The following is a 25,760-nucleotide window of genomic DNA, read 5'->3' as shown; positions in this document are numbered from 1 at the left end:
ACAGGACAAAGCTGCAGCACAAAAATCATGACATGATGTCATGTACATCATCGGTACAAAAATAGGAAAACCCCAGTGTTCAATTTGAGAAAAAAATATTCTACAATGACTGTTGCAAATGACAGCACAATAAATATGTTATTAAAGCAAGCAGTTGCTACTGTATACAATTATGGGTTATTTTCTTTAATTCCTCCACTTACTCTGATGATGCATATAAAGATGGAGGGAGTTCATAGGTCAACATTTCTTTTAAAAATTGCTGCAGTACTTTCACAGAATGAGCTCCCTTAGTATCAAATCATCAGGAGTGCAATTTCACATGCAAGAAACCACAGAATTTTTGTTTTAGTGTAAAAAACAACCCTGTTCTATCATGAAACATGAGAGCTCAAATGATCCATGTGAATTATGCTTTATCAGAGTAGTTTGCTCCTGTCAATTACACTTCCATGCTAATGCACAGCATGTTGGTAATCACCAGATTTTAGAAACATATTCCAGCACTGTAACATTTTAAATAGCCATTCCAATGCATGCTCAAAGGTGCATTTGAACCCTTCAGAGAACCCCTCACACACTCTGCTGCCTGAGCTGCTGCCTGTTGCATTACTTACAGGGATTTCCTCAACTATAACAAGTTCTTGGAAACAGTATTTTATAGTTATCTAGCTCCTGACTTTAAAATGTCTACAGGATACTAAATTGGTTTGGGTTTATTGTAAACCAGCATATTAAAAAGACATGGCTTATTCATTAATGGTCCCTACCATTTCTAGTCAACTTCAATGTTAAATAAGAAATGGAGACTCATGGATCAGGTACTTTAGAAATACTGGACTATTTGGAAAGTAATTACTTCTTCCACAATTTCTAATTTTAGAAAAGGTGTATCAACACTGCTTTAAGTGGCTCTTGTAGCACATGGGGTATTTAATTTCTTTAAAAGAAAAACTAGAATCTCAATAAAATTTAAAAGATTTTTTTAAAGAAAAAGCAAGTTTTAGAATATATTTGTAAAAAGAACCTTGCATGCCTCACTCAGTGTCCAATCACTTCAGCTAAAACATTAGAAAATGATTACTCAAAAGTGAAATGAGTTATCACCTAACCTGAAAATACAAAAGTTAAACACTAAAACTAATGAATTTTTAACATTCTTTAAATTTTATATTTGAAACATAAGTAACCTGATGAAAATTACATTTACTCTGATAATATCGAATTGGAAAATTTATGTTGGCTAAAATCACCTTCACTAAATTATGCTAGTCTGTTTCAAATTCTAGATGGGACTACAAGAGGCAACTTCACTGTCTTAAACAAGGTGATAGTCTCTAATACAAGGGCATGCATGGCTACATAGAACTCAGGCCAAATTATGGAAGGTACATTTAGTTATGACTCATACCATAGCCACTATGAAGAGATAATTTACACATAAAAACAACAACAACAAAATTATCTGGCCCAGCCTGGTAGGTGTTCTTAGTCCCACATAGCCACCTACACCTGGTGGGGCAAAGGGAGGATAGAGATTGTGACCCAGTGGGGGAATCTCAACAAAATGAAAGACAAACACATGGCCAGAAATTACAGCAGCCCTTCAGTGAAAGTCCTGTGGACTGGAAAGCTGTCAAAAGGTGTCTCTTACCCATCACTGCTTTGGTGAACTCTGAAAACAGCTTTGCATTACTTTAACTGAGGGGCTAGTCAGAAGAATTGCCCTCAACTAAGATGATGGGTGGTGACAGTACTAAAAGGAATTTGAACTCTGTTTTTTAAACACTCTGATTTGACTACAGCTACTGTCACTGTTTTTGTCACCAGCACCAGGATCAGTGATTTTCACTATTATCAGTATTTCTTACCTTTCTGAGCCCCTAGAACTGCATTACTTATCACACAACTCTTGACAAAGCCATTGGTTCCATCCTCCTGCCTGTCCCCAGAGCTATTTTGGCTAGGGGCAGATTAGCTGTGAATAAGGTACATTTTCCCTTACCTGTTTCTGGTGTACAGTAAGCTGCTTCCCATTCTGGTCAAGTTCTTCTCACTCCCAAAAGCTGCCAACAAAACCATTAGACTGCGCATGCAATTGGTAAAAATTAAGAGTTCCCCTTCCATCAAGAAATTATAATTTTGTATCACTAATTAAACAAAACCACTCAATACAGAACATGGAAAGTGTTACTTTTTAGGTTTGAGAGTCCTCTGCTGTCCTGGCTGATCCTGTGGTAAATCTGCCCATGTTCAATATTAAAATAAAAAGTAGTGATGTACGCTGATTATTACAGCAGGTAGATTGTCCAGTCCTCATTTTAATGGTCTCGTCTTGATTTCAATCACAGATGTACCCCTGATAGAGGGAATCAGAACCCAGTGCTCACACCTTTATGACTTATCAGTACATCAGAATGCCAGGGTGGAAATACATACAGATTCTTCATTGCACCAACTGTACACACGCAGGCTCTCAACACAAACTTAGCAATGTAAATCCAGCTGTACAGATACAACATACTCCTCTGAAGCCTTATAAAAATACCAGTGCAACATAGAGCCATTTTACAAAATCATTTTTATAGAAAGGTATTTTAGTGGTATATGCTGAGGTAAATAATAAAACCAGACCCAAGAGAGGGCATGACCAGTGTTAAGAAGAACTCCGGATGAAATTTGGCCAAAAGCCTGTTTTATAAAAGCTAATATTTACCTACCAGTTACGATTCCTGGTAAGGTGCTTATTGCTGTAATACTTCAATATTATTCTTCAGTTTACAAATTGAAAAATATATGAAATTAGATCTGTATGAATGTTAGGTATTAGCTGTCACAAATTTTAAAAGGCATTGTACCAAGTTTTCTTAATTGTTTACTAACCAATTTGATTGTAGCAGGTAAATAAACTACAGCATACATTTTACCTGACACCATGCATCAAAATCACCATAAAAACTAAGTTTATCAAAGTCCAAGTCCACAAGGAAAACATGAAAAAGTGCAAATTATGTACCCAGTATTTCTGTCACAGCTGTTTTTTCTTAATATGGCATGAAAAAGGTTTACAGCATATATTAAGAAAATTCTTACAAGTGCTCACCTCAATGTTTATATATACAACATTTTGCTCAAAGTGCTCACTATATGAAAAAAACTGATTGGATAAAAATATTTAAACAGTGCTTTCTGAACGTTCAGGGAAAATTCATATAATACATCAGTCCCATTTGTTTTCCTCTTCCCTCAGTGCAATGAGATGCAGAAGTCACATCAACTTCATGAAAACTTTGCTTGCCACATTGCCAGAAAACCTCAGTTACAGTGGCATTCTTGGTGTCCCATTGGGAGTGGGTCTTTTATTTTTTTGCAGGTGGCTTTGATGTTTTCGAGATCTTACTACTTTCATTCTTACTTCAAATACTTCTTGTATGGCTTTTCGAAAACAATGGAAATTGTAGTCTATTAATCCTACAGAGACAGAAATGTTTTACATATTAATAAAGACATTCATATAAATAAGGTAATGAAAACATTGCTTATATTCTGTTTAGTGAAATACCATACTCTCTGTCTGGGGGTCATATTCAGTGAACTGTCCAGGAATTTTTTCTGTGCTAAGCAAAAGCACATTTGAGAAATACAAATAATTCAGTAAGCATTACAGCTTGATACGTCTGCTACTATATATACTGGTATGTTTTAAGAGAAATCAAATAGAAGTTCATTGGCAGATAACAGATCCTTAATTTAATAAAGGGCTTTGAAGAAATGCTCAGTATACCAGAAGAAAAACTGAAATCTTTCAAAAATATGGTGTCACTTTGGAAATCTGCTTTACAGAATAACTGCGATAAAAATAAGTACCATCTATTAATTAAGAAATTTTCAATTTTTGACAATACATAAACTTTGAAATGGATACTTGATAGAACTATTACCAAATCTCAGCCAGCTGTATTTCATCTTACACTGTAATTAAAAAGTAACACAATAGACATGCTGTTAGATTAGATACTTACATAATAGGCAGATAACATTACCATGTCAGTGGGCTGAATGTAATCCCACAGAAAAGCTGTAAAGCCATATTGGTAGTCAATTGGACGATTTACTGAGTGCTACAATTCTGTAATATCACAATATAATTTTGGTACTGAGCTCATGACCTCATTCAATATTAATGTCATAAGCTTTCTTAACTCAAATACTGCAGCATTTTCTACTTTAGTTTCCCTAAGAGGAGATGCATATTTTTAAGTGGTTTAAATCCACCATGTTATACTTTGGTTTTTTTCCCCAGAAACTGTTTTCTGTCTTCCTGTAGTTCAGACAAAATATTACTTGGAATTCATGAGGCACAAAAAGCTCATCTCCATTATAATACCAGCACCGTACTGCAGAAGAGTGAAGGGCTACCAAGTGTCCCAACTATGCAGACACAACAACCTCACACAGTTATGGACAAACCCTAAGGGATGTTTATTCAACATGGTGTCTTCTGAAACAGTGCTGTTAGTAAGTATGCAGAAATAACGCTTCTTATGCTTTCTACAGAAAGCAACTGCATCCAACATTCATAGGCAATAAAGGTGGTAGGGGTATGGAAGAGACGTTTGACCAATTTAAGATCTATCAAAAGCTCACCAGGCTCTCAAACAGTCCAGCAGACATGTTTCAAAATTTTTCCCTTGGTTATGGCAGGCAAGCTGTTCCAAATGTGTATGCTGGTGTCAACAGGCACAAATCAGTGTCAGTCAATATAAACTAACACAGTCTACAGTTGCAGGTGGAAGCTTTACTGCATTGGATGTAAACTTTGAAATACTTTCATATCAGAAATTTGTCAAATACGTTTATGATTTCATCCCATCTTAATGCCTGCACAAGTTCTTTCATCCCTTTAAAAATGTTATGTAAGGTTTATCAAGCTGTACTTACCTCAATATTTATGATACAGTTAGAAACTGTTATCAGCTAATGACAACCTCAGTTATTCATTAACTCACTAATATAAGGGAAAATTAATGCAATACTAGAAAAGGGGAAAATACCTTTTCTCTCAAAGCTTTCTTCTCTGACAAAACATACAAGAGCGAGGAATTTTGTCACTTCTTTTAAATAAAGGACAGTTGTATTATTCAGTTTTATGATTGCCATTGATTCTTTGTCATAAGGGGTTCCAGTGCCATCATCTTTAAGCCTAAAGAGCAGTATTCAAACAAACAAACAAGAAAAGACAAGACAACAGATTAGTTAACAAAAGTACTGTTACATTATTTTTCTCACCAAAGAATCTCAAACTTTATGAAATCTTCATTTTCATCTTTCAGGGAGACTCTTCCTCAAACTACACACCATTAAACTAAGAAGACAAAGAGATTAAATTGTTTATCATATCACACACCAAACCTTAGATCTGGGGCTAGAAATCAGGTGGTTTGATTGCCAAGTGTCTGAACTGGAACCTGTTTTTTTCCTCAGTAAGTTACCACCCATTTCCCACAAGGCTGTTTTTTTTTTTTTAAATCAGTGCTTTATATTATGACTTATAAAACGTGAAACAGTAGGTCTATACGGATAACTCCAAACCCAGTAACCTTGCTTGAGTGGTAGCAGCTGACTGATGGTTTAAGACATCATGAGACTTTCCTCATGAGATGTTTGCTTTTGCAACATCATATTATGAAAAGAGATTTCTCGTTCACAGATGCTGTGTCATGATGATAACTGTAGTATGGTTTTGTACATTGTAACATTGTAACATTGTAATTTCATCCTCATTCCTGAATGCACACACAGATATTGTTAAATGGATAGTTATCACCAACCTCCCAGAACAATTAGTCTCAACAATATATTAAAGTGGCAAGTTCCACAGATGCTCCAGGAACAGAGGACAAAAAATTAATTGTAATATCATCTTTAGTCTGTAGCTAAAAAATGGCAAGCAGATCTCTGGTGATAAAGGCTAAATGGCTACACAAGTACAGTGGCAGAATGATATTTTGTAAATAAAGAGCCCCATAAGTGGTGTTGTACACGTAATTATTAAATACACACTCTTTTGAACTACACAGCAGAATCCTTCCCTTTACAAAAATCAGCATCCTTTATTTTGTACCTCTGTAAAACAATTTCTTACACAGCTACTGAAGTGATGACTCCAAAATCTGAAACACACAGTAGAATATACAAACTTTAGAGATTTTAGGTTAAGTATTCAAGTTTATTGTTCCAGTGCTTATTGCACATGTGCACCAGGACTCTCTCTTGTACCTTGTCCCAGAGAGCAAAAAGTCTGTCAGTGGTACAAATGCAAAGCTAGCCCAGCCTACCACTCTCTAAGCATGTTGTGCATTGGCCTCCAAGTGTAAGCATCTTAGTGCACTAATTCTTAATGTGCCCCTGCCTTTCCCAGGAAGGGCTGGCATTACATTTGGCCAAGGACCCAGCCACTGAACACATAACTTGCAAGGAGATGTACATGCCAGCCCAGGAGATTTCCACTTGGTAGTGTACAAAAAGGGGAAATTGAAAAAAACCCAGAAAGGTCATATAGGGAATAGAGGACAAACAGAGAACTGAAATGAGAGTGAAACAACTCTCTGAGGCTATTAGAGGCCACTGGCTATTAAATAAAACTCAATATGGCTCTACTTCTTTTTAAAACAGGAGGCATCCCTCTGTTGATTTCATCCCTAGGGAAAAAAAAGATGAGGTTTCCTTTTATTTTAGGTTGGTTTCTTCTGACTTCTTCCTCCAAATAAAATTATTAGCATAGAAAGAGGAAGATGCTCACAAAAGGGACTAAACAGGGAACAATGCTTGTTGCTGGGAACCTCAGAAGCCAGCCGTTTTCTCCTCTCCTGTCCTGGCAAAATACCCATTCTCACTATGGTTTATACCCACATCACTGGAATTTTGAGGCTATTCAGATTCTCAGTACACAGCTTTATGAAAAACATTCACAATTTACTTACCCATATATACAAGAAATGTCAATCACAACATCTATCATATCACAGCAGAGCTCGTAAGTTTGCATATCCACTGGAGTGCTGTCTGTTGCAATATAGATCTTACTGACTACATCAAATAAAAATGCTTTTTCAATCCCAGAATTCTATTCAAGAGAAGAAAAAAAGAAAAATAAAGTGGAATCCATGTTTTCAAATTAACCCCAAGCTTTTCTGTTTCTTTATTTGCCTGTTATACAAAAAGTCTAGGCTAAAGAAAATAAATTGCAATCAAGCTCATTTTGAAAGAACTGTACATACAGCACTGTTGTATTTGTAGCAAACCATAATGCTCACAAACCTTCCAACATTTTCTGCCTTTGCGCAGACATAATGCCAAGTAACACTCCCTAACTGCTCCACCTGGAGAGATTTCTTTTCAGTGGAAAATAAGGGAGGGCAAGGGGGGAGCAGAAAAATATTCCAAGTTCAAGATTTTGGTGTTTTAATTGTAGCAACAGACATAAAAGAAAGCGGCAATCTAAAGTTATTCTAAGTGAGCATATGAGAAGATAGAAACAAGAGAAAGAAAACACTGATGGACAAAGAAGACAGTATTGCTCAGGAACTGATTTCCAAGGAAATTAAGAAATTTTTCCATTGCAGTCTGTAGTTGTTCTAGTGTCTGGTTCTGTAGAACATCTTTTAGGATCACAGGAGAGAGACCAGTGTTGTGTTGGTGCCTTCAGGTTTCATGTAGCACTGGGAGTTAAAGCCATGTTTAAAATGCTAAGGCTTGCTAAAATGATGACAGCTGTGTTCCTGTGATCCTGCCAAGCTGATTAAGACACTCTCCATACTGGAGATGTATCGTATTCACAGCTCTGAGAAGCTAGCCAGGAATGCCTAGCTCTTACTCTGTGTAGATAAGGTAAACTGCCATAAGCCTCTGCTTCCTGGAAAAAAAAAAAAAAAGTGTACTTCTTAACTGAAAACAGTAGCCTTGCTGGCTGATGTCAAAGGATTACACATGCACACCTGTCCCAGCATGAAAAATGGGCAATTTCCCAAAATTGCTAAAGCACAAGCTATAAAATACTCTTCAGTATCCATCTATATGGGGAGACAAGCAATTTTCTCCATCCAACTGAATTGTCTCCAGAAATGGGATTCCCATTTTAACAGGGTTTGGGACTGCTGCCACAGTAGTTCTGTAACCACCATAAACCACACTGAAAATCCCTAACGAGTTTTTGCTTCTTTTGTACAGTTACAGAACTTTTCCATTTTTCCTTCCTTCTTTTCTAAGTCAACTGTTTAACACATAGTTAAGTAACTAAAGTGACTCTCCTGCTTTCCATATTTCCTGAAATAGGAAGAAAAATTTCCAACACTAGATATGCTACTGAACAATGGCCAGTAGTATTTTGGGCATTTTCTCCTTCAAGAGGCATCATTCATCCATCACTGCACACAGAGCTAAGGCTGCAAACATCCATTAGTAATAACAGAGTAGAGAGGTGAATTTCTTGTATTTCATAATGGAAAAAATCTCTGAGTGGCCTATTTCAGTAAGTCAGTAATAAAAAAATATTAAAAACAAAGTATACACTGTGGATACCTTAGGTAAACAGGCTGAAGCACAGAATGTACAAGGAGAGTCTCAGAGAAATGGTTGAACCTTTGTTCAACCTGAAGAAGAGAAGACTTACTGCTATCTACAAATACCTAATGTAAGGGTTCAGAGAAGCCAGAGCCAAGCTCTTCTCAGAACTACAATGTTGAAGGCACAGGCTGGAATTCTGACTTGATACAAGAAAAAAAAATTAACAGAAGAGCGGTGAAGGATTGGGAACATGCTGACCTGAGAATCTGTAGTGTTTCTATCCTTCCAAATGCACAAAGTTGAACTGGACCCAGCTATAACCAACTTGCTGTAACTGGCCTGACTCTGAGGAGCAGCTGATCTCTAAAGGTGCTTTTCAGCCTTCAGGGTTCTATGAGTCTATGTTCTTTGAGCACAAAGAACAAAAATGTATGCATATTTAAGCTGGTTGTTCTGGCCACATATAGGAGTTCTGTAATTTTATTTTTTAAATAGTAATTCTGACAGCACCTCACACAGTTCAACAGATGCTGTCAAATAAGATTAATTACAAGACTCTTTTGAAATATCATGTAAGTACATAGCTATAACTCATTGCCAAAATTGTATTTGAAAATACAAGTCATCTCAGACAGAAGAAGCTGAAACTTGAGCCCTGCAGTGTCATTCATGAGAAGTCAATAATGAAGTTCTGTATTACAAAAAGAGAGACATAGCAATGATTTAAGCTGTACAGGTAAGATGCACTTTAAATTATTAAGATGCCAGTGACAATATAATAACATTTAAAAATGAGAAGTGATTTTTTCATCTCAGAGCTCCAGGTGCTGCAGCCTGCCTGTACTTTCAGTGACAGTTCAGAAAGTTTTCTGAACGTTTGCCATGAATGTCTTGAGACATTCTGCCATGCCAGCAGTTACACCTGCTGGCTAAGGGCAGAAATTGGTCTCTTAACTCAAACTATGCTTGTTTTCAATTGCAACTGATCCATTGTGGTAGGACCTGCTGAGAAACTGCACATATTTGCTTCTTTAGAACTTGTATGGTAACAGAAACCTCTGTGAAATGGATGGACTGCCAGGAGTAGTAACCACTAAATTTACCCACATGCCTTCCAATATTTCATCTGCCAGGGTTTTTAGTACAACTGTAACCAAAAAGGCAAAGGATTTCCCAGAATTTTTGTGTGGAAACTACTCAACACTCCACCCTCCACCTGCTACCCCTAGCCCACAAAAGAACCCAAACAGAAATTGTAGAAATAATAATAAAAAGTCATAAAAAAACAGAAAAGGTGGATTAAAAGTAATAGCCAAAGAGACATTACATCATTAATGCTTAGGGAAAACTACAATAAGAAATCAACTGTTTCTGTTACTGGAGCTGTGGGTTCTTTACTGAATGAAAGGCTGACACTGATTAAGTGAGAGGAGGGCATGAATAAACACCAGTTCTCTCTGACACAACCCTACAGTCTGCAGAGAAGATGCAACATGTGCTAAAGGCACTCTGAATTGATGTAAGAATATTCCATGGTTAATCTGAACCAAGAGAGCCATTGTGAAAAATCTGCAATGAATATATGAGATTTTATTTTGGATAGGTAAAAACCATGAGGTACTTGAAATTCAAACCATGTCTCTCAACTGTATGGGGTGTGATGATGTAGAAGACAGTTTCTATTCCTTAAATAGAATGAGTTCAGTAAAAGTGGTAGTATTCCTCCAATTCCTAGGATAGGTAAGCAGGCCTATATTTTTCTGTCTTTAATGTATGAAAGTAAGCCAGAATTTGGCCCTAAAAAGCGACTGTCAAAAGAACTTAAGAGGATATTGCCAGTCACATCCAGTTAGTAATGAATTTTAGACAATTATTTAAACAGGCCTTACATCACACAGCAGATTTCGTGAATTAATTTTTATCACTACATTTGAATTTACAGATTACAAAATTTAAATCATTAAATGATCAAAACTGTATATAATTTTATTTTTACTATAATAATTGTTTTTCTTAACACATACTTTTTAATATCCCTCAAAACAGACCAAACAACCTCAAATGAAAATACACTTTCCCATGTCACACAACTTGATTGGTTAATAAGGCCAGAGTAACTAAGAAACAAGCATCCTTCTATATGAAGCTGGTGTGTTAGATAAGATTAAGGTGGATTTTTAGTGCTAATTATTTAATGACTTACAAGCTGTTACATTAAAGAATGCAGAAGCAGTATTATCACACTGATGGTTCCTCAAACATGCTCACACACTGTGGCGTTATAAACTGGGGAAAAAACCTGCTGTGAACTTAAGAGTGATCACAGATCTATTTTTGTAATCATCAGCTTTTTGTGTTGGAAGTCTCTGTGGCATAAATGAAAGCACTTCCTCGTGAATGCGCTGAAACTGAGAAGTAGAACACGAATACACCCCCGCCCTGATATCCAACACATTGGCTTCCTGCGATAAGGCGTGACCAAAATCCATGCCAAAATTTGTTGCTACTAAGTTGCCAAGGTAAAGAGGCACCCCCTACCTAATTGTATGAAGGAGAACGATGTTTAATCTCCCTGTGGTTGCAAATAATCATTCTGAGTCTCTCTGTCTGCAGACAGAAGATACTTGTAAAAATAGCAAGCATACTGAGGACATAGTGATGCAGCTACACATGGCCCTAGGTCATTTAGAAATTGGAGCAAAGAAACAGTCTGAGACTTTTCCCATACTGAACAGGGGAAATAGCACACCTCCCTCACTTTTCTGGACATCCCATTTATTTGAAATACTTTTTCTTCCTTACAATCTGTACCTGATATTGTAGGTGTGATTGGAGCTGGGTGTTCCAGACACATGAGCAATTGGCATCAGTCATTCAGGAAGCTGCCTGTGCTCAGTTCATGTGGAGATTCTGCACAAACCCTTCACCAACTCCAAACAGTGAGGAGACTCCATACAGAGATCTGACTCACATAGAGTGACTGGAGTGACTCTGGCACAGGGAAGACTGCTATTCAGCTAGCTTTCTCTGAAAGACTGTGTGCCAAAACGACTGTCTAATTGCTCTAGAATTGTTGTCATCATTTCTTCATTACCTTTCCGCCATGGAGTTTTGAGGCTTCATGATAATAACTGGTATACAGTCCAGCTGTTTTGGAAGAAACAGATCTTTGTAGGGAACTATTCATTATGAAACTGTATAAAGGTGCTGTTTAATAGTAAGAGAATAAATTTTGGAATGACCTTCCTCTATTCCTAACTTTCCCTGTCACATCCAACTTTTATCTCTCTCCATTTCCACACTGAGAAACCATGAAGTCTAATTTTATCTTACAAACTGTTGAATGATATTAAATAATTTCTTATGTCAAAATCACAAGAAGACACAACAAAGTATCTCGCTTGGAAATTGAAGCTTCAGAAATTAGTGCTAGATGCTAAGCACAAAATTAGAATATTGTGAGAAAGGGTGCAGTTTTCAGAGCCACAATGACCTGATATAACGATCACTAAAATAGGGAGTTTCCCCTTTTCACAAATTACTCCCTGTGCTCCCCTTCACTCACTGCCCATGTTTCCATCTCTTACCTTGTGTCAGAACAAGAGCATGTTGGACTCCTCCATCACCTGCTTTTAACTAAATTAAGCAGTGCATAAGTGCATGATATAGTAATCTCATGAGGGAACAAGTGAGTGTCAGAGCCAGTACGAAGGAAAGGAAGGGATCAGACATACAGGAAGAGTGGAGCAAGCAACTTCTTCCCCAGTGGTAACAAACCACTAGATATACAAAACTCCCTAACTGGCCTTCAGAGCAAATATGGAAGAGGTGAAAGTTGTGGTGGAATCTATATCTAAAAATTTCATGACATAAGAAGATTTTCTTAAGCTTGGTAAACTTTCTGATACAAAATAAAATTAATTCTGGGAAGCACTACAGACAGCTCCCCATATGAGGTCAGACTAGATGATGTTCCTTTAAATATTTATTTATACAAGGTTTAAGTGCAACTTCAACATATACATGCAGCACAGACTTTTGCAACATTCAGATTGATGTTACAAGCAGAAAAGTGATGGCAGCTAACCCACTTTATGTGACTCAGAAAATACTCTGAGTATCTCAGCAGCTCATCAATGCTGTTTAATAGACATGGAGGTGAGACCAAGCTGCATGGGGGTGCATTTCAACTAAGTTCTGATAATTTCTCTGAGAGTTCACATTGCTCATGATCTCTAAGAAGGCAGTGAATAGAATATCTAAACATGCATGTTGGACACAGCCAGATCTACAGACAAAGGACATAGTAAGTACTTACTGAAATAAAGATGTTAAGCAGGTTTTCCAGTGTTGGGAGCTGTGGAATCAGTTTCTGTACCACTTTGCTAAATGCTTCAAATATAGAATGATCATATATGCTTGTCAGATAAAAGCTGGAAAAAAATGTCACCACATTTTCCTTTTAGCCACATACTGTGAACATGATGTACCTTTCATAATATGAGTGAAATAAAATATTGTCAGACAGTAAGTGCCTACACTAATGCAATTACCCCCTGTGATCAAAAGTCATTATATGATTGAAACACAGACTTAATCTCTATACTAAAAAACCCCCCAGCCTGAACAGTGAAATCTAGAACTCAATGTAAAACTTTTTAATGCAACTCCCACGCTGGTATTCTTACAAAAATATTTATCAAATTTCAGGAGAGGTGTTACTGAGTATGCCTATTGTGATGTACTTTTTGAAAGCTGTGGACCCATTTATCAGTGCAGTGATGCAGCGGAGTAGTTACGAGCTCTAAAGACTGGCATGTTCATGGAGCAGGCCTCTCATTTTAATATATTTGTACTTGGCTTTAAACTGCTCAGAAAGCCATGACAACTTGATGTCCTCTGGTTCCCAGCCTGCAAAGTCCTCTACTTGTCACCATTTGCTACAGTAACCCATTTTACCAGAAGACACAGGGCAAAGATACAGCACAGGTCTTCCCAAGCAGGCTCTGAGCAGGCTGCAGCAGTGAGGATGAGTGACTGGGAGGGGACCATGTGGCACAGAGCTTTCAAAGGAGGCAAAAGTGATGTGGTGGCATATACACTCCATGGCCTGGAACTCTACTGGTTGTTGTCAGTGTCCAAGCCAACTTATTTCAAGACAGCAACTGCAGCAAAACCTGATAGTATTGTGGCATGTTTGTCATCTGTTATTAAGCAGCTCTCCATCTTTCCCTTCTAGACAGCAATCAGAAATAGGATACTTTGGCTCAGGTCAAATGAAGTATCTCTGATTATCCTTCATATATCAAAAGCATGTTGCCTGCTAGTTCAAGAGGACAGAAAATAGTAACTTGTCAAATAAGCTGCTCTCCTCTTTAGCATTCACTGCACAGCAACTTTTCTCACCTGAGGTGAATCTTCTCCAATCCAGCATCTGCAAGGTCATCATTTGCCCTCTGGTGAATATCCCTCTGTGTTTCAATCTTATGGTCATCAGATAAACCATCCACTTTATGGATAAAGATTTCAAAGTTGATATCTGGATTCACTTTATAGGCTCTGGTCACAGTAAGATGCAGCCGAGCTAATGCTTCCATATAATCATCCTAATAAAGGAAAAAGAAGAGCTACAACTTAGGAAAGTATTTAAAAATATATATTAGATTTTATGATACTTATTTTTAAATAGTACTACAGCTCAACAGCAGCTTGATTTTTTAGTGTTTTTTAAGTAGAAGCCTGAGCCTACATCCAGCATGTGCACCAATCTCATGCTGTCAGCACTTACGAATCTGAGCAAGAACCTTGAGATGTTAAAACAAATTAGTTAACTTCCAAACACACTGCAGAGAGAGATTAAAAATAGCCAAGCTGCTCTTCAAATTTTAATGACTTCTTTTAATGTGTGTTTGTGATGTAGATTATTTATTTGCTTTGAAAAACCCTGTACTTTCCAACCCATTTGTCTATTGCTGAAGGAAGAAAAAAAATAGCTTAAAGCCCCTTTTTTTACCTGAGAATCAATAACAAATATCAGTGCTCCAGTGCCTCTGAAAATCATCTCATAATCAAACGTAGGGTCAAAGAAGTCAATTTGCCCAGGAAAATCCCATATCTGAAAGTTGACAAAGGAGCTGTTGGAAACATCCTCTCTGCAGATCTTGTTTGTGCTCTCCAAGAAGAGAGTCTCATTCGGTGACATTTTGTGAAAGACAACTTTCTGAATGGAAGACTTTCCACTTCTTCTCAATCCCATGAGTAGGATTCTTGGCTTAACTTCAGTACTGAAGGGATCATTGAAATCCAAAACTGAATAAAATCACACAAGAAGAAAAGGAATATACTATGGCAATATAATTAGTAACTGCCAGATAACATGCATTTGATATTTATTTTCATGAAATTTTTATATTAATTTATGCAAATGTTACCAATGTTTAAGCTTAGAGAGCAGTGCTACAGGCAGTTTGACTTTAATTATTTGCCCCTGAGGGTATGCTATCAGAAAATCTACTTCTCACCTCCAAGACAAACTGCAGAAGGTTTGACTGCTCTGTTTGTATGTGAAAAATCTGTTATCACACATAGACATCTTTAAATACCTAATTTTACTCTAATTAACACTATGCCACATATATTCTCCTTTAAAAGAGTATCATCTGATAACAAATACCCGTTCCAGCAGATAGCTACATCACAATGCTGGAAGAACAGAGTAAGACTCTGTGAAGTACCTCTGCATGATCTTTCTACCTGAGGGCTGCCTTTCTCTAAAATCAATCAACTAATAAATGAAATCACACATGCAAGGAGCTACAGGAAGAGTTCAACTCAGCAGGCACACAGCGCTTCTATGTTGCTTACTGAGTAAGCAGTGAGCAGTACTGAGCTCATGAGGAGTCCTTTTCTAAGGTGCTTAGGATTTCACTTGCTGCTCAGCAATTCATGTTACAATCTGTAAGGTTTGTTATCCGATAAATAAGATTACAGCATATCATCTGCCTATTTGCAAAACAAAGGCCTGGGAACACAGGGGTTTCATTGTGTTACCTACCCCAGTTTGAAACTGGCATTACTTTTTCTGGTGCTGATGCAGTTATATCAGCATCAAGTAGTTCCAACAGTAAACTATGCTGTTATATCTGTAAGGACATGAATGTGTAGCTATCCATTCCTGTACACACTTTAGCTTCAGGTTATCTCTAATCAAAACACCCAGAGAAGTCTAAATTGCTGCATCTAGTTGGCCTATAACTTTGAAATGTCCTTTGGTGCTGAGGTGAAATGGCACTGCCCTTATATGTAAAAAGCTTTGAAACACCTCTGTGACTCTGCAGCGTCAAACACAAGCAGCACAAAAAAATGAGTTGTCAGTGCTAAACCCACAGAGTACAACTCAGAGTACAGAGAGGTCAGGTTTAAAATACTGATCACACAACAGACTAAACATACTATCCTGTGAGGTTTGGTAGACCTTCTCCTGTCCACTGCACCACAGACTATCCAGATCATACTTCACAGCACAACATAATACATCATTGCATTTATTTTTCTTTTTTTCTGCTGGGATAAATTTTGAATTGCAAAACTTATCTGGCTTACATTCATTCACATGCATCATTCTTGAATATGCCCTGCATATGTGGTCAGCTTTACTCCCAAAATACGAAAATCCAAAACAAGAAATCTCAGTAACAATTTGAACCTGCCAATTTATTACATAGTCTTATCAGCCAAAAGAAGAGGGAAAGCTTAAAGGAATCCTTTGCCTAGGAGCACGTTTTGCACCCAGGGGTGGTGACCACATCTTGCGTCTTCTTGTGTGCCTGAAGCCTTCAGAACCAAAGGAGCAGGGAATGTCTGCCAGGAGGGTACAGAACCATGTTCAGGTCTGTTTGTGCCTCCCAAATTTGAGTGACAGAGAAGTAGGGCTTCTCAAACTGAATATATTGCAGTGTTAGCATAAAACATGTCCTGGCACCATCTACTGGCCTTGTGAGAGGTTGTGCCACGCAGTGCAGGTCCGTGTCACCAGTGACTGACAGAAGTTTTCAACTCATTATCGGTGGGATCCTGTCCATTTCAAATGCAATTGAAGGACCATGGCAGGTACTATCACTGACTGTGTTCTTGTCAATTATCACACATGAACACTGCCAAGCAGGAACATGTGCACAGGGGAAACACTTTCAGACAGAACAGGGATAGGTAACTCTGTAAGAATCTCATCCAATAAACACAGCAATGGCCACTTCTGCTGATCTACACACAAAAAATTTACGAAGTAAGAAACTGAGGTCAACATGCTCCTCTACTCTTCCCATCAACTTGAACAGAGGTAGTACTCCTGTGGCTGGGAGAAATGTGCCTACAATACTTCACATCTCCAGAAGATGATGTAAAGATATTTTATGTTTTGGGAGTACAGCCTTGTCAATAAACCAAACCAAATATGCAAGAGTCAATGGTGTATACTCCATTTCACTCTGCTTTTTGGCCACAAGAAGAGAAAATAATTTATTCAAAGCTTTGTAAAGACTTTATAAAAACATGTAAAGAACAGGCTTCAAGTTGAGGCTTTATTGCATGTTGCAAAAAAATAAAAAGCCTCCCATTTGCTCTGTATGCAACTGAACTTACAAAGTCTCATCTACCATGGATTTGTACTTTGTGTCCCCTTCCTCTTCCCACCACAAAAACACCAACTTCCTCCTGTATGTCTTATGACATCTCCTCCAAATAATAGATATGACATGCTGTGGCTGATGTGGAGCTCAGCACATTTCAGTTGGCTACACTGTGTACACCCGTCTGCCAGCTGCTGCCACAGTGAACACACAAAACTGCTCACTTGTCCCTCTGAGGACACTTCATTTAACTTCTCCTCTCTTCTGAATGCCAGTTTTCCTCAAACTTGTGGGAACTTAATAACCTTTGAGATGTCTTTTGTTCAGAGTTGGTTGAAGGTGGACAGCAGTTTCCAAGATTCTGACCATTGATGAGACAACCAGAGGACAAGCTACATACCTAACTCCCTTTTCTTTGAGAAACAATCTAAAAACCCACATATATCTGAAGAAATATCTTAAATAATTTGGGAGTTTTTACGTTGTGGTATTAAATTATTCCAGGCTGTTAGATTTTTACTGATTGTAATGCTTAATAGCAGGAAATTGCTTTCTATTAAAGCCATACTAAAAAAAAATACAGTTGCAACTGCAAACAGAATTAGCGATGAGAATAATGAAGACCAGCTCTTCTGCTAGTAGGACTGTTACTTAGCTTTTGAAATCCTGCCAGTTCAAAGACGGGGAAATGTAAGAGTATCATCCAAACCTGACGAGATAGCAAGGCTTCTGCAGCACTTCCCTCTCAGAGAGAGTTAAGAGATTACCTTATATGTAAAGGAATTGGACGATGCTTTGCCTGCCCACATTCCTCTGCAGGAGTACATGACAACTCCTTTTTTAATTTGCCACAGAAATGCCAGTAGATGTATCACTGCAACTTCCCAGACTAGGTTACTGAGTGAGATCATAATATGCCCAAGAGAAACACTAAACTCTTCTCTGTTCTATAATGGGAAAGGTAATTTTCCCCATTGTGAGATGCCACACATTTCCTGCTTCATTCACTTTTGCAAAGAGTAAATGTTGTAAAACGCCAGTCTCTAATGCATATCAAGAGCCCTTCATATTTCAACTTTTCTAAGCAGCCATAAAGAACAGAAGCCATGCTGGTTAGAGGCCATTCCTTTGAAGTATTCACAAATTTAACTCAACAAACCTAAAAGCACTTTCCCCCAGAAAAGCACTCAATTCCTTACAGAACTTCTGTTAACCACAGCTGTGTCCTTGCCTATGGAGCGTTTTGCATGCATTGCAACACGCAGAAGAGCACAGCTCCCAGGAGTTGAGAACAGCATGCAGCACTCCCAACCTGTCTCACCAGTACACAATTAATACTTTAGTATCTCCTTTATGCCATTAGATATACAGAGATAACTAAAGCAGTTTTTGAAGCCCATCCTGAGTAACAGATCAACTGCAAATAATTGTCAAAGCAGGTGACAACCCATGCTTTGTGGGCATATGGGATGGGGATGCCATATTCTGTACATCCCACCAGCTTTCAAACATCCAAATGAAACACCACAGCTCATCTGCTCAAGTAATATAAAGCCAAAAGGAATTATTTTGCTTATGTTACCAACTGCAAGGTAACAAGCCTCTTAGTCTAGGTTTGAACAAATACAGCTAATGATGATTTTTTTTTTCCCCACTAATTCAGTTATACTAAGTTTTAACCATTTCCATGCAAAGGAGAGGTAGCAGTTCCAAACTTCCTACTCTTACCTTCAAACCCATTATTCCTGTAGCATTTCCAGTACTGCTGTGACTGTGGAATTTGCAGCACTTTGGACTGCTGTCAAGACAATGCCCTTACAAAACACAGGCACTGAACATCTTCAATGCTAACAGATGGCCCAAGACTAAAGAGTTAACAGAAAAAGCTTGTATGCAATGAAGAAGGGTGTTCAGCTACTGGGGATTCATACACATTGCAGAAACACCTGGTGGAAAGAAATTCTTGTGGCTACAGAAAAAACTCAGAAGTGTCTCTTCCAGAAGACCAGGTTCCATGCTGCCACAAGTGCAGCACTGCAAGGGTATGTCTTAAAGCCACTTCCTTGGGACACTCTGCAGAGGGCTTTCCTGCTTCTAAACACTTTTAAATTGCATCTATAAAAACTATCACTAGGCTTTATGTAAATTTAAGTGTTTTAAGGTCTCTGAATATGACCCTAAGTGTAAACAAAAGACAAGAGCCATAGTTTCAGCTCTGAAGATGGAGACACTAACCCAGTATAGGGTGAGGGATGACCAATGTGAAGTTTTGAAATCTTCTGCATACTTACAAGAAGAAATTATGCTTTTACTTTTAAGCCTGGATTCTCTCTTCACTGCCAACAGCCATGCACTGAAGCTGTTCTTCTTATACTGCCCTTTCCATTCTTTCTTTGTGGAAAAGTGGAGGCAGTGACACTGAATTTTGGACTACTTGCCATACAGAGCCAGGAAGAGAGGACAAAAAAAAGGGGGAAGCCCCCTGCCCTGCAGCCCAGTGTTATACAAAACACAGGGCCAAATCCCAACCCCCTCTAGTTCAGATGCTGTCTGCCTCTTTCTCTGGAGAATTCAAAATGAAACAGAAAACCAGGGAATCTGGACAGTTTTAATCCTGTGTGAAATAGTCCCTGCATGTACTGTCTTCTTTTGCTATTCAGATGTAAATGTTTTTTTCTGTTAAGCACAATATTCTGGTATTACTGTAAAGAAGCAATTGCAATTTTTAGCAGTCTAACAAGTTCCTATTCAAAAATATCCAAATGAATTTGTCTGAAGACAGTATACAGGTTACTTCTCTACAGAAAATACTAAGCTAGTGTAGCACTAAAGAATCACATTAAAATTTATTCTCTTTGCATCAAAATAAAGGCAATTCTTTAGCAGGTTTAAGTAAGACTTTATTTTATCTCAGTTACAGCTTTTACAGTCCAGCATTCCTATAGCTTTTAACCATGAAGGCTTATACTCAAAGCACTGACCTTCCTCCACTCCCCAAAATTACATTAGTCAATGCAGCATCTCCCGTGGCAGCCTGGAGGACTGGGCCTTTAAGGAGAAGGGTTCTGCACGCTAATATCGAAATAGACTTAAAGCATGTGGCCTTTTATTATGCTCTTATAAAAAAGCACTTCTTTTTTTATCCTGTGATACTGAGAGTTCTCCAAGCTCCTTTGTGAAATATGTCTCAGAAGAATGAATTCAGGCTCTGAATGAACGCAACAGGCTCTGAGCTGGCATTTCCTTTTTCTACTGAATGAGACTGCTTTTCCTGGTAAGCCCGTCCTTCTCAGCATCACCATCCATACTGACGCGGACATGCAGTGAGTAAGGCGGCTCCCCACAAGCACAGACAGACAGACGGACATTCAGCAGAGCCTGCCACTGTGGGACTGACACTCGCAGCTGCGGAGCCGCTCCGGACACAGAGCTGCGTGTGGCCGCTGCCTTTTATAGCGTGACACCCAACCCCCCACCCTTGGCACACTCGGGTCACATCATCAAGCTGTGGCCTCTAATAACTAATAACTCTCACGCCAGACTGGAAGAATACTGATGAGAAATTACACACACACACACACACACACACACACACACACACACCACACACACTTTGCCTCCTCCCTCTTTCCCAACGCTTCCTGCTACCTGTCAGCCTTGTCCTGCTCCTTCCTCAGAGCTCCCTGCACCCTCTGACCCACCGAGCACCCTGTCCCCGTCCCGGCCCTTGCCATGGCCACCTCCGCAGCATCCTCGCTCCGCCCGGCCTCCCAGCGCCCAGCCCCGTCCCCAGTTGGGCCTGCCCTCCCTCTGGGCGCCTCGTCTTTCCCCGCACCGCTGGCCCCGGCTCCCCCCGCGCCCCAAACCCCGCGGGGCGCCTCGCCTCCTCCCTGACCCACATCCGCGGGCCGCCAAACCTCCTCACCTCCTGGCGGCGGCCCTGCGTACCCCGCCACCGTCCCGGCCTCACCCCGGCCCCCGCCCCGCCTCGCTCCACACCCGCGCTCGCTGCCGGCCGCTCCTCCGCAGCCCCCTCCGAGCCCGGTGCTGCCCCTCGGCTCTCCGGGAGCAGCCCCAGCCGCCGCCCCCGCAGCCCCGCGGCCGCCGCCCCGCCGCTCCCCGCCGCCCCCGGTGCCGCTGCGGCCGCCGCGAGCGGCACTCACACGCCTCATCGCCGCCGCTCTCCGCGTCGCCGTCCGAGAAGGACTCGGCCCCGTCGGCGTAGCCCGCCAAGCCCACGATCTCCTCCTCCTCTTCCTCCTCCTCGTCCCCCTCTTCCTCCTCCGGCAGCTTCCTCGGCACCTGGCTCATGCCGGCCGCGCTCCTCGCGGGGCTCCGCGGCCCCTCTGCCTGCGGCAGGCTCGGGGCGCGGGGGGCGCAGGTCCCGCGCTGGCGCCGCGCCCGCCGCCGCTCCCCTCCTTCCCCCCGCACGGCGCTGGCGGAGCGCGGCGCAGCTGCCGGCGGGGCGGGCGGGGAGGCGGCGTGACCCGCGTCACCTGACGCGCCCGGTCACGGGCCGCCGGGGCCGCCGGGGCCTCCGCGCTCGCCCGGGCCCGCTCCCAAGCCCGGCCGTCCCGCTGGCACCCCAGCGCCGGCGGGCATAGCCGGGCGCTGCGGGCTCACCGATGGGTCCGAGCGCCGCCGCCGCTCGCCCCGGCCCTGCTGTACCGAGAGACGCCCGTGGGAGCCGTGCAAACGCGAGGCGCTGCCCTTGGCGTGCGGGGCGCCGCGGTGGGCGAGCGGAGCGGCCAGGTGTGCCCAGCGGCGGCACCGAGAGGGCACCTGGCGCTTCTATTGCAAGCATCCCTGCTCAGAATCCTTACAATCACAGAATCAAATAGATTGGAAAAGACCTATGATATCATTGAGTCCAACCTATGACCGAACACCATGTCGGCTACACAGTGGCACTAAGTGCCATGTCCAGTCTTTCCTTAAATACCTCCGATGACTCCACCACCTCCCTGGACAGTCCATTCTGAATCTAATCACCCTCTCTGTGAAGAATTTCTGCCTAATGTAGAACCTAAATTTCCCCTGAGGCAGTTTAAGTCTATGTGCTCTCCTCCTGTCACTGGTTGCCAGGGAGAAGAGTCCGATCCCTATCTGGCTACAACCTCCTTTGAGTCAGTTTGAAGAGAGTGGTAAAGTTTCTCTTGAGCCTCCTCTTCTTGCTCAAGTCCTGCAACCTCATCCTGCACAAACTCCAAAGACAGACGTGGGACTGTCCTGCATCATCTGTACACAGTTCCAGCATGTGGGACACTCCAGGACATGGGCAGAGCCAGTGTGTGCTTGGTGCTGCTCAGCTCATCTGCCAAGCACTGCCTGCTGCCCTGCCCCATGCTCCTTCCATGTCATCACATGGGCGAGCCCAAAATGTTAATCTAGGCACTGATGGTGGGAGGTAATGTATTTGCAGTATGGGTTAGAGAGATTATTTTAGAAATAATTAACTTGATTAATAAGGAACACTAAGAGACATAGTAGTGAAATCTCTGAAGAAGTTGAGATTTTGATGACTCTGACAAACTAAGGTGCTCTCATCTCCCTGTCATTGCTTCCTCCAGGCCTGCTCTGCAAGGACAGACCTCCTGCCTCTCACCCAGGCTCCTTCTCAGGAGTTTCCAGTGCTGCTCTTCTTATCTTGTGCCAGTCTAAGCTCCAGAGTGTGTGTCCCTGGCTGTCATCCCATGCTGCCCACTGTGGTGACTGGCTGCTGAATTCCTGATTCTCCAACACCAAATTCCTCTGTTTCTGTTTCTTCCTTTCTACTTCTTCCTATCCCGTTCTCCCTCCTTGCATTCAATTTATTGATTAGACTTCTGTTTGGAGTCTTCATTTTCTTCCTGCAGCTGATTATTTTTCTGACCTCTGTGCTGCATGACAATCTTATCACCAAGCCTTCCAGGTTGCACTAACCCACTAGAGATAATGGAGGTACACATCTGTTCAGAGGTGGGAGAAATCCCCCTTGCCTATTAATATACAAATTTATTCAAAGGCCTGCCTTTATTCTCAGTTTATCAACCTGCCTGAAGTTTTGCTTGAACAGATTAACAATGTACTAAAAGATTATGGGAAACTTTTCAAGGTTAAATCCTGTAAAAGGAATTAGGACTTAGGTTTGGAGCAGGATTTTTTTACCACTTGAGTTTTCAGCATTGTGTCTCGGGACAGCCCTGACAGCCACTAGCCTGCTGAAAACTGATGGAAAGAGGGAAAGAGTTTCCAGGTGTGTAATGGAGGAACATCTGTCTCACACACCAGCTGATCACTTATCTGCACAAAGGGCTGTTAGGTTTCAAGGCCAGCTTTGGATAGGGGGTCTTGCCCAGAAGTGTCTGTATTAGGTTTCTTTTATACAGAAAGTTATGAAACATGACCAATGAGAGAGTGAATAATTTGGATATATTAAAATACAAAATCAGGGTGTAGAAAAAGTACTCAAAAAAGAGTACTGGTTGCAATGCAGCTCTTCCCACAACATTCCCACAACTGACATCAGTGACCTGACCACAGCTTCAGGTTCAAAGCCACATAGACTCCAGGCCCATTGCCAGATAGGTTTTTAGAGTAAGGCTAAAGCATTTCTGCCAATCCCTTGGCAATATAATCTGTTGTGGACTCAGGACTTGCCTCAGGACTTGCTCCTCCTCTGTCCCTTTGCCACCAGATTGTTTTCAGTTCCCTCTGCCTTTTTCTTCTTTCCCTTTTGTCAGGTCATTTGACTTTGAAGCTGGGTGCACATAATGAAACAGTGTCCAGCCCTCAGTCACAGGACTTGCAGTAAGGGCAGAGGTAAATAAGAGGTTGCATCTTTGCATATATGATATGTACAGTGATAGATGTGACTGGACTTTGTCCATGGAGAGCTGCAGTTCATAGACATTATATTCTTTCTGTGTGATTCATTTCTCTTCCCACTAGGGAAAAAAAATCCAGAAGAATACAAAACCGTCTGCATTAAAAAAAGTTAATTTTACTTAAGTACAGGGAATTGTCCCACTGACATCCACATAATAGGAACCTATCTGCACCTAGGTTTGCAGGGTCATGATAGGGTCTCATCCTGTTCCTGTTAAAGAGTGAAAATTTCCATTAAATTTCACAATGTCACATTGGTGACAGACCTGTGCCAAGAAAGCTTTTTTCTACAATGTGCTAGCATCTTGTTTCTCAGTTGTAATGATCAAACATAAAATAGTTCTGCCAACTTTTACATATATGGATCTTCTTTAATACAGGTTAATTGTTACTCACACAAATACTTCTATTCCTACATCAGAATTTTGAACAGTATCAAATTAAATAAAATTCACATGAAGTAAGCCCATCCTGAATATGGAAATTAGCAAACAAAATTGTAGTGTGAAGAATCACAGTGTGTTTTTATGTGTTTTAGTAACTACACTTTAACTTAAGTAATGACACCAGACTTCAGATTAATGCTGTAGTTTTGACAAAGCCTTGCTGTGATCAGGGAGGCATCAGAAGAATAAATCCAGTCAGTCAGTCAGTCAGTCAGTCAGTCAGTCTTTCCTGGGGAGCACCAAGGGTTTTAATGTGAACTTCTGGTATGACTATTGCCACAGAACGATGACTACCATAATAATTGTTTAATGAAAAAGGCATAAGTAGAATAACCTGAAAAAACATTCAAAAGAATATATTCATGACATAACTAGGAAGTGCCTGTGCTACTTCAATGTTTAGTTTGTTTAGGGCATCAGTTAATTTAGAGCATTTTGAGAATGCCTTCAAGCCAGAGAAACGGCCTCTGAAAGTGATGTGCATGTGAGATCAAGCATTGTATGGGGAACAGCTGCTTGCTATCTGTTTTCTCCTTCTTCTCCCAATCCCACTTTTATCATTTTACTCAGCCTACTCATACAAACTCCTTTCTGCTCTACCAGTGTCTACAGATGGTCCTGTCCAACTTGCTTCCCTACCAGTTTGTGAATTACTGACATTCACCCATAATTGCCCACACAAACACATGACTTGGGTGAGCAGAAGGTCCCAGTGATATTGTGATAGCTGGAGGGGTGGGTGAGGCTTCAAGCAGACACAGTCACCTTTCAAGGTGTTCCTCTCTGTCCTTCAGTTCAGACTTCAAAGCCCACTGACTGGCTCCCTGCTGGAGGGAAGGGCGTCTGGCCTCCCTAAAATTTGGGAAATTTTATTGTGTCCAATTCTGGCCTCCTCCATACAAGAGGGACATGTAGCTGCTATGGGTCCAATGGAGGGCAGCAAGGGTGATTGGGAGACTGAAGCATCTCTCTTATGAGGAAAGGATGAGAGAGCTGAGCCTGGCTGCTGAAGATGTGACTGAGGGGAGACCTCATTACTGTGTATAAATATCTGAAGGGAGGTTACCAAGAAGATGGAGCCAGGCTCTTCTTGTTCTTGATGGTCTCAATATGGATATGAGGCAACAGGCAGAAACTGGTGCATGGGAAGTTCCACCTGAACATAAGGGAGAACTTATGTTCTTCTTCACAGAACTTGCTATGCGGATGACCATGCACTGGAACAGATTTCCCAGAGAGACTCTGGAAGTTCCCT

The 25,760-nt window shown here is 40.8% G+C and overlaps 1 protein-coding gene across 1 annotated transcript; it reads right to left on the bottom strand.

The window, feature by feature from the left end:
• Positions 1-2,121: 2,121 nt before the first annotated feature.
• RRAGD (Ras related GTP binding D) lies at positions 2,122-21,871 on the bottom strand. The gene is made up of 7 exons (XM_054629031.2): positions 21,356-21,871; positions 14,579-14,874; positions 13,972-14,171; positions 12,884-12,998; positions 6,984-7,126; positions 5,055-5,203; positions 2,122-3,471 (listed from the first exon to the last, which is right to left on the bottom strand). The coding sequence occupies exons 1-7, from the start codon at positions 21,501-21,503 to the stop codon at positions 3,320-3,322; spliced, it is 1,203 nt and encodes a 400-aa protein (XP_054485006.1). The 5' UTR covers positions 21,504-21,871; the 3' UTR covers positions 2,122-3,319.
• Between the last annotated feature and the right edge of the window lie 3,889 nt (positions 21,872-25,760).

The sequence above is a fragment of the Agelaius phoeniceus genome, chromosome 3, assembly GCF_051311805.1.
Source record: "Agelaius phoeniceus isolate bAgePho1 chromosome 3, bAgePho1.hap1, whole genome shotgun sequence".
NCBI classification, from domain to species: domain Eukaryota; kingdom Metazoa; phylum Chordata; class Aves; order Passeriformes; family Icteridae; genus Agelaius; species Agelaius phoeniceus.
Note: the sequence above shows the minus strand (reverse complement) of the source record. Positions and strands in the feature narration are given on the sequence as shown.

Excerpts from the sequence above, each read along its gene's own strand:
- RRAGD (XM_054629031.2), bottom strand. The coding sequence starts at position 21,503 with ATGAGCCAGGTGCCGAGGAAGCTGCCGGAGGAGGAAGAGGGGGACGAG. Across the intron at positions 12,999-13,971 it reads TTGGAGAAGATTCACCTCAG|CTTTTATCTGACAAGCATAT; the intron begins GTGAGAAAAGTT and ends ATTTTTTTCCAG. Across the intron at positions 7,127-12,883 it reads TGCTTAACATCTTTATTTCA|AATTCTGGGATTGAAAAAGC; the intron begins GTAAGTACTTAC and ends TCTCTTGAATAG.